The sequence below is a fragment of the Homalodisca vitripennis genome, unplaced genomic scaffold (genome assembly GCF_021130785.1).
Source record: "Homalodisca vitripennis isolate AUS2020 unplaced genomic scaffold, UT_GWSS_2.1 ScUCBcl_6412;HRSCAF=13614, whole genome shotgun sequence".
Classification (NCBI taxonomy): domain Eukaryota; kingdom Metazoa; phylum Arthropoda; class Insecta; order Hemiptera; family Cicadellidae; genus Homalodisca; species Homalodisca vitripennis.
In genome coordinates this window covers 45,714-59,255 of record NW_025782530.1, presented here as the reverse complement: position 1 = coordinate 59,255, position 13,542 = coordinate 45,714, and the positions used below count along the sequence as shown (strand labels likewise).

Genomic DNA, 13,542 nt, shown 5'->3' with positions numbered 1-13,542 from the left:
GCATTATCACGCCTTAGGACCATTTGAAATTTTGTGTATTCATTGCGGTGCATTACATTTCCCTGAAGAAAGGGTTTCTAATCGCATAAATAGAAATTAATTTGGTAACTGTTGTTCGCATGGACTAATTTTAATGGAGCAGCCAACATTTTCAAATGAATTAGTAGGCCTACGTCTTTTTTTAAACCGTCAACCATATTCGGGGTTTTATATGTTTCATAAAAAAATAAGAAACATAAACGCATCTTTTGCTCTAGCATCCTTTAATGCAGAAGATGTCAGAACAATAGCCAAAGCGGTTTCGAACATGGTTTAAAGAAAAACACAATTACTTACAGTTAATGTTGTTTATTCATCTAATTTGTAATCTCAATTAGTTTTTTTTACATAAATAATAAATTTCAATATTTGTGCCCTTAGTTGCTTGACAAAAATCCAAACAATACTCAACTTCTCTCCAAACATTCGTTAGCGTTTTCTACGGTTTTGGTTGTCATTGTTTTCATAATTCTGTTTTTTAAATGGTTCAGGTCGCGAATTTTATGTGAATAAACAATTCTTTTAATGTCCTCCCACAAGAAAAAAAATCCCAAGATGACTCCTTGGAGGCCACAGCATAGGTCCTTGTCGGCCTAATCCATCGATTCCCAAATCTTTCCTTCAAAACGTCCATGGCTGCACTGAAGTGTGTGGGGGAGCACCATCGTGTCGGAAAAGAAGTTGCTAAATGTTTTCGAGTTCATCTTGCTGAGGAAACTAATAACTGGTTAACATATCACGATACACCCAGTGGCGTAGCGAAGGGGGGGGGTCCAGGGGGTCCGGACCCCCCCCCCGAAATTTTAAGACATATTAAAAAATAAAGCATGGAGCAGGAGAAAGAAGGACAGTTATCATTACTCTTGTCTACAAACATTAAATTGATTGATTTCACTGATTGAAGTGACCGTTGTTAAAAATATAATTTTCCTTTCATCATAAAGTATCAAACGATACCTTTGGGCTCGGCCTTTCGGATAGTGTAGTGTAATCACGGTATTTCTATAGGGCGCGGTCACGTGACGTCGCAAAGTCACCTGAACCTTAACACGACGAACCGTTTAAATTAGCGACCACTTCGTTCAAATTCGTCGTGGGGACGTAAAGTGACTGCTTAGAATTAAGTTACGACGTTGATTTTAGGTGTCATTAAACTGTAAACGTGTATATAATTATTGAAAAAAATCACTTTCGGACGGAAAATACACTTGAAAACTCTACTGATTAGAACTTCAACTAATTTGGACTTCAATGATTGAGGTAAACGTGGGGTTTTCGATGGTTTTCGATCTCAATAAAATAGATATTGAGTTAGGACGACGATTTTTGTTATCATTAAACTGTACACCGTACCTATATAATTATCGAGAAAAAAATCACTTCCGGTCGGTAAAATACCGAAGAAAAGCTCTCTACTGATTCGTTTTGACGAATTTGGATTTCACTGGTTGAGTGGTTGAGGTAAAAGTGGTACTTAGGATTATGTTAGGACGGTGATTTTAGGTATTAATTCAACGCCGACTAATACATATATAATTATCGAGAAAAAAACAATTAAATCACTTTAAATTAGTGACTTTTTTCCTATGGAGTCCCACAGGGATCTATACTTGGACCAGTCTTGTTCCTTGTGTACATCAGCAGGCGGAACTCATCGCTCCTGAGAGGGAAAATGGTCCAGTATGTTGACGATACAAACGCTCTGCATTAAAGCTCCAACAAAACATGAATTAGAAATCATTTCCTTTTTAGAACTGAATTCATGTATTCAGTTTTTTTCTAAATTAAATCTGAGGACCAACAACTTCAAATCAAATGCACTAAATTTCTGTTTGCGGTAAAGAGAGATTGAGGATCGCGCTGCTGTGATGGCGGACGATGTCTTCATAGAGGAAACTGATTCCACCAAGTTCCTCGGAATGTACCTTAATCGAAGTCTGAATTGAGACAATCACATTGAAAGTACCTGCTCAAAGGTTTCTTCAGGCATTTATGCTCTACGGAACCTTTCCAAATTTTGCTCCCGGGATGTACTAAAAATGGCCTACTTCGGCCTTGTACACCCCCATCTAATGTACGAGTTGAGGCTATGGGGCAGCTGTTCTAAATACAAATTTGAGCGAGTATTTAGAAGTCAAAAGAAAGCTGTCCGCATCATTTCAAAATTGAAATCCCGAAATTCACGCAGAGATGCCTTTAGGGAGCTTGGATTTCTAACTTTGCCCTGTCTCTACATCCTCGATGTCGCCCTGTACTGCCGATTTAAGTGCGAGTTCGTCCGGGGCAGGGACGTCTATCAATATGGGACAAGAGGCAGGGACAACCTTCGGTTACATCCGCACAGAACAGCCGCATTCAAACGTTTGCCATCCGAGGTTGGTGTTAAGCTGATCAACAAGCTCCCTGAGGAAATCAAAAATTTGATGAACCAACAAAATTTAAAGCTCGATTGAGACACTTTTTGGCGTCGAGGGTGTTTTATTCAGTGGAAGAGTTTATGATGAGCCGCTGGGATGAAATTTAAAGTAATTCGGTCATCCTCTATTTCTGGTGGTAAAATTTAGAAGATTTTAAAACGTATGGCTGTAAGTATGTATCAGTCTTAGGAATGAGTGTGGACTGTGTATGAACGGGTCTGAATGGGGGAAATTTAAAATAGATATGCATATTTTCTAAATAATTTAATTTGACGATTGTACGCAATTTTTATTATTGTTGACACAATGAAAAGTATTATTATTATTACCTCCGGTCGGAATATACCGAGGAAAAGCTCTACTGATTCAGATTTTGACGATTTTGGATTTCACTGGTTGAGTCGTTGAGATAAAAGTGGTACTTAGAATTATGTTAGAACATTGATTTTAGGTATCAATTGAACGCCGACTAATATCTTTATAATTATCAAAGAAAAATTGAAAAATCGCTTCCGGTCAGATAATACACCGGAAAAACTCTACTGATAAGAAGTTCCGACTACTTTGGATTTCACTGACTGAGGTATTATTTCATTTTCCTTAGTATATTCCGATCGGAAGTGATTATTTTTGTTTTTTTTCTCGATAATTATATATTTATTAGTCGGCGTTGAATTAATCTCTAAATTCAATGTCCTAACATAATTAATTATAAGTACTACTTTTACCTCAACCACTCAACCAGTGAAATCCAAATTCGTCAAAACGAATCAGTAGAGAGCTTTTTCTTCGGTATTTACCGACCGGAAGTGTTTTTTTTTTCTCGATAATTATATAGGTAGTCGAGTACAGTTTAATGATAACAAAAAATCGTCGTCCTAACTCAATAAAAAATACCACGTTTACCTCAATAACCGAAGTCCGAAGTAGTTGAAGTTCTAATCATTAGAGTTTTTCAGGTGTATTTTATTTCCGACCGAAAGTGATTTTTCCGATAATATTTATATACTCGTCTACAGTGTAATGATACAAAAAATCGTCATTATAAGTCATTCATAAATACCCCAATCAGTGAAATCCAAAGTGGCCGAACTTTTAATCAGTAGAGTTTTTCCGGTGCATTTTTCCGACCGTTGCGTTAGTTTGATCTGTACCCGAGCAACGCTCGAAAATCGCCCTTCTTTTCTAAAGGGTTTTCGGCCGTCAGTGGCCCAATGTCCCCGAAGGGGTATTTCATTTTCTCCACAGAATATAGTTGAGTCAATTATACGCTTGAGTGAAGCTCTGTTGTGTTCTTTTTTCTTTCTTATCACTTTGGTGCCTTCTACCCGGCCAGAATCGAACTTCGTAAAGTTTCTGTAGCTATACAAGAAAATTTGTGGTACTAGAGTTGCTGTGAGAGTTTAAATTTGCCTATTACATATTTCCACTTTCTATAAGGCGTAGTTACTAAAGCTCCATGTTTTTGGTATTTACCTTTTACCAGTGAATTCATTGGCAAATAACACACAAAACGTCCCCGGATCCCCCGGTTTTGGACCCCCCCCGAACGAAATTTCTGGCTACGCTACTGGATACACCACTCCATTAATTGTTTTTCCAACAACGAAGAAGTCCTATTACGTGATTTTCCATCACACCACCAAACATTAACGTTGTTTCCCAACAATTACGTGTAGGTTTTCAGAGCCTCATATTCGTGAATTGTGTCTGTTAACACATTCATTCACATAGAAAGTAGCTTCGTGCATAAAAATTATACCGTCTAAAATTGTTTTGTTTTCACTTATTATATCCAACAGCGAAATTGTAACGGTTTACACAATCCCTGCAGTATCTGAATTTTATAAGCGTGTAATTTGAGTTATTATGTAAAAATTTGTATACGGCTGTTTTTATAATACCTAATTCAACGCTTTTACGAGGGATGTAATTCCCAGGACTTCTAATTGCCAATTGTCTATAGTTCAACTGTTTCGTCTGGTACACCTGATCTGGTTGATTTCTCTTTCTTAACTGATCCAGTTTCTTCAAATTGTTTAAACTAAAGTGTTATGTTATTTTTGTGTGTGGATCTCTTCAAAATTCACGTCGGAACGCACGTTGGATTAATATTACGGATTTTAATTCAGCCAAAAATAAAACACACTTCGCTTTATCCAAGAGCATAGTAACTCACTAAACTCACCACATCAACAATACATGAACCGATTTTGAGGTTAGAGCAGTTTATAAGCAAACTTTTGGGTTGGAGGATTTTAAAGATACCAATATAGAAATGTCCCTACTACCTTCCTACGAATTACTAAAACCGCACTACTCTTTTACGATAACCCTGTATTTTTATCGTTTGCTGACAAATATATCATAAAAGGAATCTCAAAATACGATTTACAGAAAAAATACCTTGCTCTTTCCTGATATTTATCTAACGTTGATAACAAAGGTATAATAGACATGACACAGACTTTTTGAAAATAGTAAAAGAACTAAACAAAGAATTAAATACAAGGGTACTTTGGGATTATACCGACCACACCAGTATGAAGAACACAAAAATATAAATTTATAGAATCAAACATGACAGAACGAAAAAACAACTGTTTAATTACAAAATTACAAGCATTTCCAGGTATTGTGATCGGTATTGTTGTCGCTGTTATCTTATCTTTCTCGATAATCCCGATTAGGGCAGGGCGCGGCATCACATGATTTGCACGGTATATAATTGCCTTTCCATTACAATTCAATTTATATTTCTGCTCAGCCCCTCTAGAATTTGATATTTTACTGATAAGTACTATCTCGAGGGATGTTTTTCTTTCGTCGACATCAGCGCGGGGCAGCACCGACCGAAGGTGCTGCCCCGCGCTGATGGCCGGAAGCACTCGCATTTTGGGTGGCGGAGTGTGATCAAGAATAAAAACAAGTTTTGAGTGTTTTTTCAATAAAGAGTTTAGTTTTAGTTTGGTAATGTTTGTTTTTGTTGAATTTTTGTGTTTGGAGAAATGTAGAGGTAAAACACGGAAGTACAACAAAGCGACGCACCAGCTGAACGAGCGACGAGACTCTGCAATCACGTTATCTATTAGACTGCTCGACTTTGACCTCTGTCTGAGGGTGGGGAGGGGTTTGCGATAAGACAATTCCTGTTTTATATTGACGAAATATTGTTCTACGCTAATCTAGTAATCAGTAGAAGCAAAATGTCAAATAACGATTCATGTCTGGGTGTGATCGGTATAATCCCAAAGTACCATTACAAGATACCAGTTTATAAAGATTTGATAATAATTAAAAATGTGAAGATAAAGCATTTTTAATAAAAAAAGATGAGCAGATATAAGTTTATCAAGAAAGTTATGAACACACAAGAGAGTAGACTATCAATAAATTTTATAAGTTTGCGAGTTTAATTTTCTAAATGAACTAAAAATCGGGGGTGTTGGGGTGTGTTAAGACTCAATAACCCTAAGACTCAATAGTTGGAGCACTAGTCAGAGCACTGTCTGCTCTGACTAGTGCTCCGACTATTATTTGCTACTATTATTAGGCTTGATATTGTGTAAGTTATATGTGCCTAATTGTTTAAATTGTCATGCAATAAGGTTATAAATGAACAGTCTTTTCTTTTGATTTTCTACTAATAAACAAGTTTTAGCAAATTCGATCAGTCTTGTATTGTCAATAACACCAGTGTCTGTCTGCCTGCATATGTGTTGGATTGGACTGCGTCGCACTTGAACGAACCTGCGCTGGTTTTTTTGCCACTGCCATCTGTATCGTACATCGTTTTTATGAAGTTAGCACTATATGAAATTCTCAAGAATTCTGGTAGATATATCTTTTGCACAGGGATCACTATTGTGGTGGATCGAGTAGCTGCAACTGGTCTCTGTTATTATACTATATGAAAAGTTAGTTATTCTTGCGAATTACGGAAAATTTCTATGGATTATAGATTAGCTTGGTGATCATTATTGTGGAGATTTGAATAGCGACAAGTGGTCTTTGTCATTATATATCTGATAAAATAAAAATAATAAAAGGCCAAAGTCCTTATTATCTCTGGTGCAATGGCTACGACTTGTGAGGAAACCTGCCCTGTTTGTTTAATAAAGGTACTTGATTCTGACGATGGAATTGCTTGTGACAACGAGTGTGAGCGTTGGTTTCATATCGAGTGCGTGCGGATGCCTAAATCTGAGTATTCTAAATACGCCAGTGACAATAATGAAAAATGGGTTTGCAATCGTGTGGACTGCGTACGCATTGCTGATCAGCCAATTAACAAATTGTTATCCCAGATATCTGATTTGTCCTCGAAAATGTCAACTCTGATAGCAACATTAGATTCTATCAAGACAGTGTCCTCTGACGTTGCTGATATAAAAAAACGATTTAAAGGCTCTAAACAACAAGTTGGATTCTTTTGAACCACGATTAACGGAGTCTGAGTCTCGAATCACCGTGTTAGAAACAAAGGTATCTGATATGCAAGCTCAATCTGCGCCGGGGGGAATCAGCCCTGAGGAAATTCTTCGGGAAATAAATGAACGCTCAAAATGCCTTTCTAATGTTATAATCTACGAGCTTCCCGAATCTAAATCAAAGGATGCAAGTGATCGGAAGAAATATGATCTGGAAAAGGTTCGGACTGTGGTCTCTACGGTGTGTCCGAGTGTTGATACAAAGAACCTAAAGGCGTTCAGATTGGGGGCGTGGTCCAATAGCCAAGGTGGGTGTCGCCCGCTAAAGGTGATTCTAAAGGACCAGTTTGAGTCTAGGAAGATAATAGAGAGTTTCGATGAAAATGTGGTAAGAGCCTTGGACGAGTCTTTTGCTAAGCTGTCTTTAGGTAGGGACAGAACTAAAAGAGAGCGTCTTCACCTAGCAAAGTTGAGAGAAGAGCTTCAGTCAAGGACTTCTGCTGGGGAGGTGAATTTAACTATTAAGTTTTTGCATGGAGTTCCAACAATTGTACAGAAAAATAAAAAAAAACTAGGAACTTTCAACGGTCAGAGGCCTCTTTGTATGTTGTATCAGAATGTGAATGGTCTTAGATATAAACTGTCAAGTCTTAAAGTTTTAGCTCCTTTGTGGGCTTACGATGTACTTGTTTTTTGTGAAACTAATCTTAATGAAGACATCAGGAACGAGGAATTGGGTCTGAACAGTTATAATATTTATCGAAAGGATAGGAATGAAGAAACCAGCTCCAAGCTGAGCGGTGGGGGTGTTTTGGTGGCAGTGTGCAAGGAGTTGAAATCATGGTCAGTCCATACCTCCGCACCTGAAATTGAATCTTTGTTTGTAGCAGTCGGTTGTTTGAATTTTTGCGTTGTGGTGGGTGGGGTTTATATTCCACCAAATCATCCCCCCGGTGCCTATGCTGCCTATTGTGAGTCAGTTGAAGAAGCTTTTACTGAGCGTTCGAAGTATAGTGACATTATCATAGTGGGGGACTTCGATCTTCCAATGATCGACTGGCGCAATATGAAGATGGGTAACAATTTTAATTTAAGTGCCCAATACATTTTTGACATGGCCACAACATTAGATCTTCAACAATATAACAGTACTCTGAACGAGAGGGGAGTCATCTTGGACTTGATCTTAGCCTCAATGAAGTGTACCTCGGTGAGCCCTGCCGTTGACACAGTATTGCAGCAGGACAGACATCATCCTGCCCTGGAAATTAACTTCGGAGTTTCTTCCTCTATACAACGGGATCCTAAGCGATTTCAAAAGGACTTAAATAGGTGCAATATGGATAACGTCTTCTCATGGATTCAGGATACTCCCTACCCTGTTCATTGTGATGATGTGGAGACTGCGTTCATGGGCTTTTGCCAACAACTGGGACAAGTCATTGTTGAAAATTCCTCCATAAGATATATTGGAAGTAAAACGTTTCCACGCTGGTTCTCGAAGGAATTGGTGAGTTTGGTTACCAGGAAGAAGACTGCTGATAAGACTTTTAAATCCACTCTTAGAGATGAGGACTACTGGCGTTTTTGTGGATTGAGAAGGTCATGCAGTGTTCTCGCTAGGGTGTGTTACGATTCATATATTCAGAGGTTGAATTCGGCAATCCCGGAAAACGTCAAGGCTTTTTGGGCGCATGTGAACTGTCAAAGAAAAAACCTGGGGATACCATCAAGATTGATTTACAATGACGTTAGTACGCAAGATCCTTCAATAATGTGACTTTTTTTCCAGATTCTTTGCATCTGTGTACCGGTTGCCAAGAAGTAATCCCTCTACATACCCTCCTCAGTCAAATGCAAGCTTGTCATCGTGCTTTGTTGATTGTACTGATATGGAAAAAAGGCTTGAAGCTCTGGACCCCTACAAGGGTTCTGGCCCTGACTGTATACCACCCAGAGTCATAAAATATTGCTCTAGTGCAATTGCCCCCCACCTCACTATTTTTTTCAATCTTTTGATGAGTAAAGGAAGTTTTTCCCCCAGAATCTTAAGTCTGGTTATGTTACTCCAATTCACAAATCTGGTGACTTGGGGAATGTTCAAAACTACAGACCTGTAGTTATACAGTCGTGTCTGGCCAAGATATTTGAAAGCATCGTTTTGGATTTCATTTCTTTTTCTTTGAGGAGCTTTATTTGTCCCGAACAGCATGGGTTCTTTGCGGGTCGCTCCACGTCAACTAATTTGGCTGTTTTTCATAACACTGTAATCCGGTCCTTCTCTAGGGACACTCAGATCGACACAGTCTACCTGGATTTCTCTAAGGCTTTTGATCGCATTAGCCACGTCCACCTGATCAAAAAACTTGAGGCCTTTGGGATCCATGGTGTTTTGCTTGACTGGTTTGAGTCCTACCTTAATAATAGACATCTACAAGTGCGGTTTGGGGGGGAGCAGTTTCTGAACCGATACCCGTTCTGTCAGGCGTACCTCAGGGCTCACTCCTGGGACCCATTTTGTCCAGCCTGTTTATTAATGATGTGGGCGACAGGCTTTCAACTAATTTCTTGTTGTTTGCAGATGATGCTAAGGTCTTTGTTGAGATAACTGGTCCTGATGATTGCCGTAGATTGCAAAGTAACTTGGATGGTCTTGTAGAATGGTGTGTGTTGAATGACATGGACTTGAATCCGGACAAATGTTTTGTGATGACATTTGCACGTTCTCGGTCAGCTCTTGAGTATGGTTATACTATTGGAGGTGCCCATCTGAAGCGAGTGGAGAGTGCAAAGGACCTTTGAATAATAATGGTACCTAATCTTGACCCTCGGGAGCACTTGCAACATATTTCTAAAAAAGCCAACGCTTCCCTTGGATTTGTCATAAGAGCCTCACGTGATGGTCTTTCTGTTCCCTCATTGAGACATCTCTTCATCTCGCTGGTCAGACCACATCTGGAGTATGCGTCCGTGGTGTGGGCTCCTTTCCAGAAAAACCATTGTGACCTACTGGAAAGAATTCAGATAAGATTTTTGAAGACAGTTGGAGTCCGGCTGGGATTTAACTATAGGGAGGTTCCGGTGACAACGCTAAGGGATGCTCTTGGACTGCCCCTGCTGGAGTCAAGAAGAAGGTATCTGGACCTGATGTTCCTGCACAGACTGCTAAATGGTAGTATCGACTGCCCCGATCTCCTCGGCATGGTAGATCTGCGTGTTCCAGTCGGAGGCACCAGGTCGAGAGACCTCTTTGGAAAGACACATCAGCTAACCAGCTACGGCTACCACAGTATTATCCCTCGTTTACTGAGACATGGGAACTCTGTTTCAGCACGGGCCGACTTCTTTGGCTCTTCACCCACTACCTTCAGGGAAAACATATTGCACTCGTGATTATTCAGGAAATTTTATACTTATTCTTTTTCTAGTCTTATCTTCTTTTTGTTTCTTAGGCATAGCATTTAAAATGTATTTAGATCAAATGCTAGTTGGTCCCATTGTAGTTAATAGCATTTATATACCTACATATCAGTATTGTTCTTGGGTTGGTTGAAGTCAATTGTTGTTAGAGATTATTTATTGATTGTTGCTTAGTTTATACTCTTTGTTGTTACTATTTGTGTATTTAAAATAATTATTTGTTGGAAATTATTTATATACATCTTGAAGCTATCTAGTAAATATTGTTGTTAACTTATGTTGTAATTTGTACTTTTGTATGTACTAGTTGCTTGTTTGTACATTTGTGTAAATGGCACTGACCGTTGATAAATAAATAAATAACAGCCACATACGTGTCGTGTATTGTATACCTTTGGTTTTATTTTCATATATAAATACTCTGAATTGTTCAGACTGTTGTATAACAGTTTTTTTAGTTGTAAAATAATTTTACAGTTATGAATAAGGCAAGCTCAAGGATCATTTCAGTTCCTAAATTATAAAAGATCCCTGAGTTGCTTTTTAGTAAGATTGGATTTTGTTTAAGGAATTGTTTTTTTTGTGTTGGTTGCCTTTCAATGAAATCATTCACCTCAGATAACTAAAAGCCAATTTGATTAGTCTACTATGTATATAAATTTATATGCAATATAAAAGAGTCATTACCTTAATTTGATGGGTTCTACAAAATTTATGACATCATTTTATTTAAATAAAAGTTGTGGTTCCAAAAAGTCAAGAAGTTTTTAATTTGATGCTGATAGAGTAACAAATTAATTAATTCATTCAAGATTTCTCCAACAACTGAAAACGATTATGAAAGACTCAGTCGAATGAAGTAGATGGATTTTGTGGTACCTGAACTATTAAAAATGTATTTCTTATAATATTTATATGTAATCAATATTTCAGAAATCATTCAAAAATTGTTTCATTAAAAAACTTAGGAAACGTTCTAAGCAATTTAGAACATTAATTAATTTCAACCTTGCATCTTGGAATTGAAATTCCTATAATTACACTATTTTGTTAGTTGTGCACACCTTCATTCAAACCTACGTAGAATAGTTATTATTGAAGTAAAGTACACACTATTATATATTCTGTTTTCAGTACAAAACAAGGAACATTTATATGCAGTTCCATTAATTCTTTTATTCAAATTTAGGTTTTTATTTTTCATTATAAGTGGAAAAAAACGAAAAGTAAAACAAAAATATCCAAAAGTAAAGCCTTATAAAAATTATAATATTTTAATTACTTTTCAAAATATACAAAATGTCTTAAAAAGGAGTTTCATATTAAAATTACAAAAAAAAAACCCACTTTCCTTAAGATTTATAAATTGTTTTTAGTAAATAATAGAATGTTTTCACAAAAATGACATATTCACATCTAACACTTTTAGATATTTGCTGTATACTTATATTTTTAGACCTTGTGTTTTAATACTTTTATATCTAAAAATGTTTGTTACAAATCCTAAGAAGTGTTTTGTATTAAAAAAAATGTAAAAACACATAATATACCGTCAGAAAATGTTTTAAAAAGAAGTCAATTTATTATAATAAAGACTCATTGTTTAATAATAATTCTCTAAGTTCACCTGACTTATTTACTAGGTCACTCATAGTATTCAATAAATAAAAAAAATAAACATGATTTGTAATCTAGGCGTATGCCTAGGTACGATTTTTATATTACAAATTAGCCTACAAACCTGTGAATGCCACAATTATTGTACAATAAATGAATTACACATAAAACATTGATGACAGTATAGTTTATAAGTATAAGCTTAGAATTCACAAATAACAGTTTTGAATATATAATGAGTAATACCGGTGCATCAATATGGCGACTACAGTCCTCTCGGAATTATAAAGTGTAATAATAAACACTTATAATTGACTTATTCCTAAAAATATCTATGCCACTTAATGGCAAATCTCACATGGAAAAGTTTGGTACTAACACAAATCTATTAATATTATGAGAAAGAACAAAATACTAGCGACTAGTCGTCTAACATTACAGAAATGCAAACAATGGTTGCATCGAAGGTCTTTCCTTGCAACATATGTATATCACCGAACAGATGTATAAAGTAAATGATCTTGTTCAGAAATAAAATCTGAACGCAGTGATGTAGCCTAATTCATTCCTAAACGAAGTTTCTCACAGCAAAAGTATAGGGAAAAAGTCCCGTTCTTTCCGCGACCAGACTCAGCAAACCCAAATTTGTATTGCAAATTTAAAATTTTGGTGCATACTTATTACACATTATTATACAATATACTATGTATCAAATTAACCAGTGAAAAATCATAGTGAATTGGGTATATTTGTTCTACTTAAATTTTATTTCCGATAGCAAAAGTTTGATTAAGTAGATGACTGCAAAATCGACTAGTGACTAGTCGTTCAACAATGAAGAAAATTTTTTTAGCGAGTAGCCACTAGTTGTCTAACAAATAGGAGTTAGTTACTTTTTTCTCTACATATATAAATAGAGAACTGTGAATATACACATACTATATAATATGTATTATATTAATATTATATAGTTTTATATATATACAGTATATATATATATATATATATATATATATATTTTGTCAAAATTAAAACACGAACAATAGTTTTTCTTTTTCTGATTTCTTATAAACTTGGAAGAATATATATGTAAACATCCTTCATCAAAAACACACTGATTATGAAACAAAACAAACAGAACCCAAACAAGAATTAAAAACAACAAAAATAGAATTAATTTTAAGAAATAAATACCATAAACAACAACATACCAATCAGCTGAATGTAGAATATTTGTAAATTTCTACTTAGAACTAAATATTTATATAAAAGAAGGAAAAGAGAATCACCTTAGGTTCAACCTATCTGGTTGCTTTGATTTTAAAATTAATTGATCTGTGATTTCAACATTTCTTAAATTGATCAGATTAGTAGTTTTGTTGGGATTTGGCTTTAAATGTTAAATTCCTTTTAGTTTGAAGCAATTTTTTAATTTATTTTGATTGTGTTGGATCGCATGTGCAGATAAAGGTCTCAATATCAAATGGATGATTGGTCATTCTCACTCTTAATGGAGTGATGATATTCCAATATAATCATTGAGACAGAATTTAAAGATTAGTTGATAAATAGTTTTTTGTGGTTCAATTCAATGTTGCTTTTAACAGGATATTCTTTTT

General features: G+C 36.1%; 1 protein-coding gene across 1 annotated transcript; it reads left to right on the top strand.

Annotated features, from left to right (window-relative positions):
• The first annotated feature begins 9,694 nt into the window (after positions 1–9,694).
• LOC124373788 lies at positions 9,695–10,279 on the top strand. Its single transcript, XM_046832128.1, has one exon. The coding sequence runs from the start codon at positions 9,695–9,697 to the stop codon at positions 10,277–10,279; it is 585 nt and encodes a 194-aa protein (XP_046688084.1).
• Positions 10,280–13,542: the final 3,263 nt, after the last annotated feature.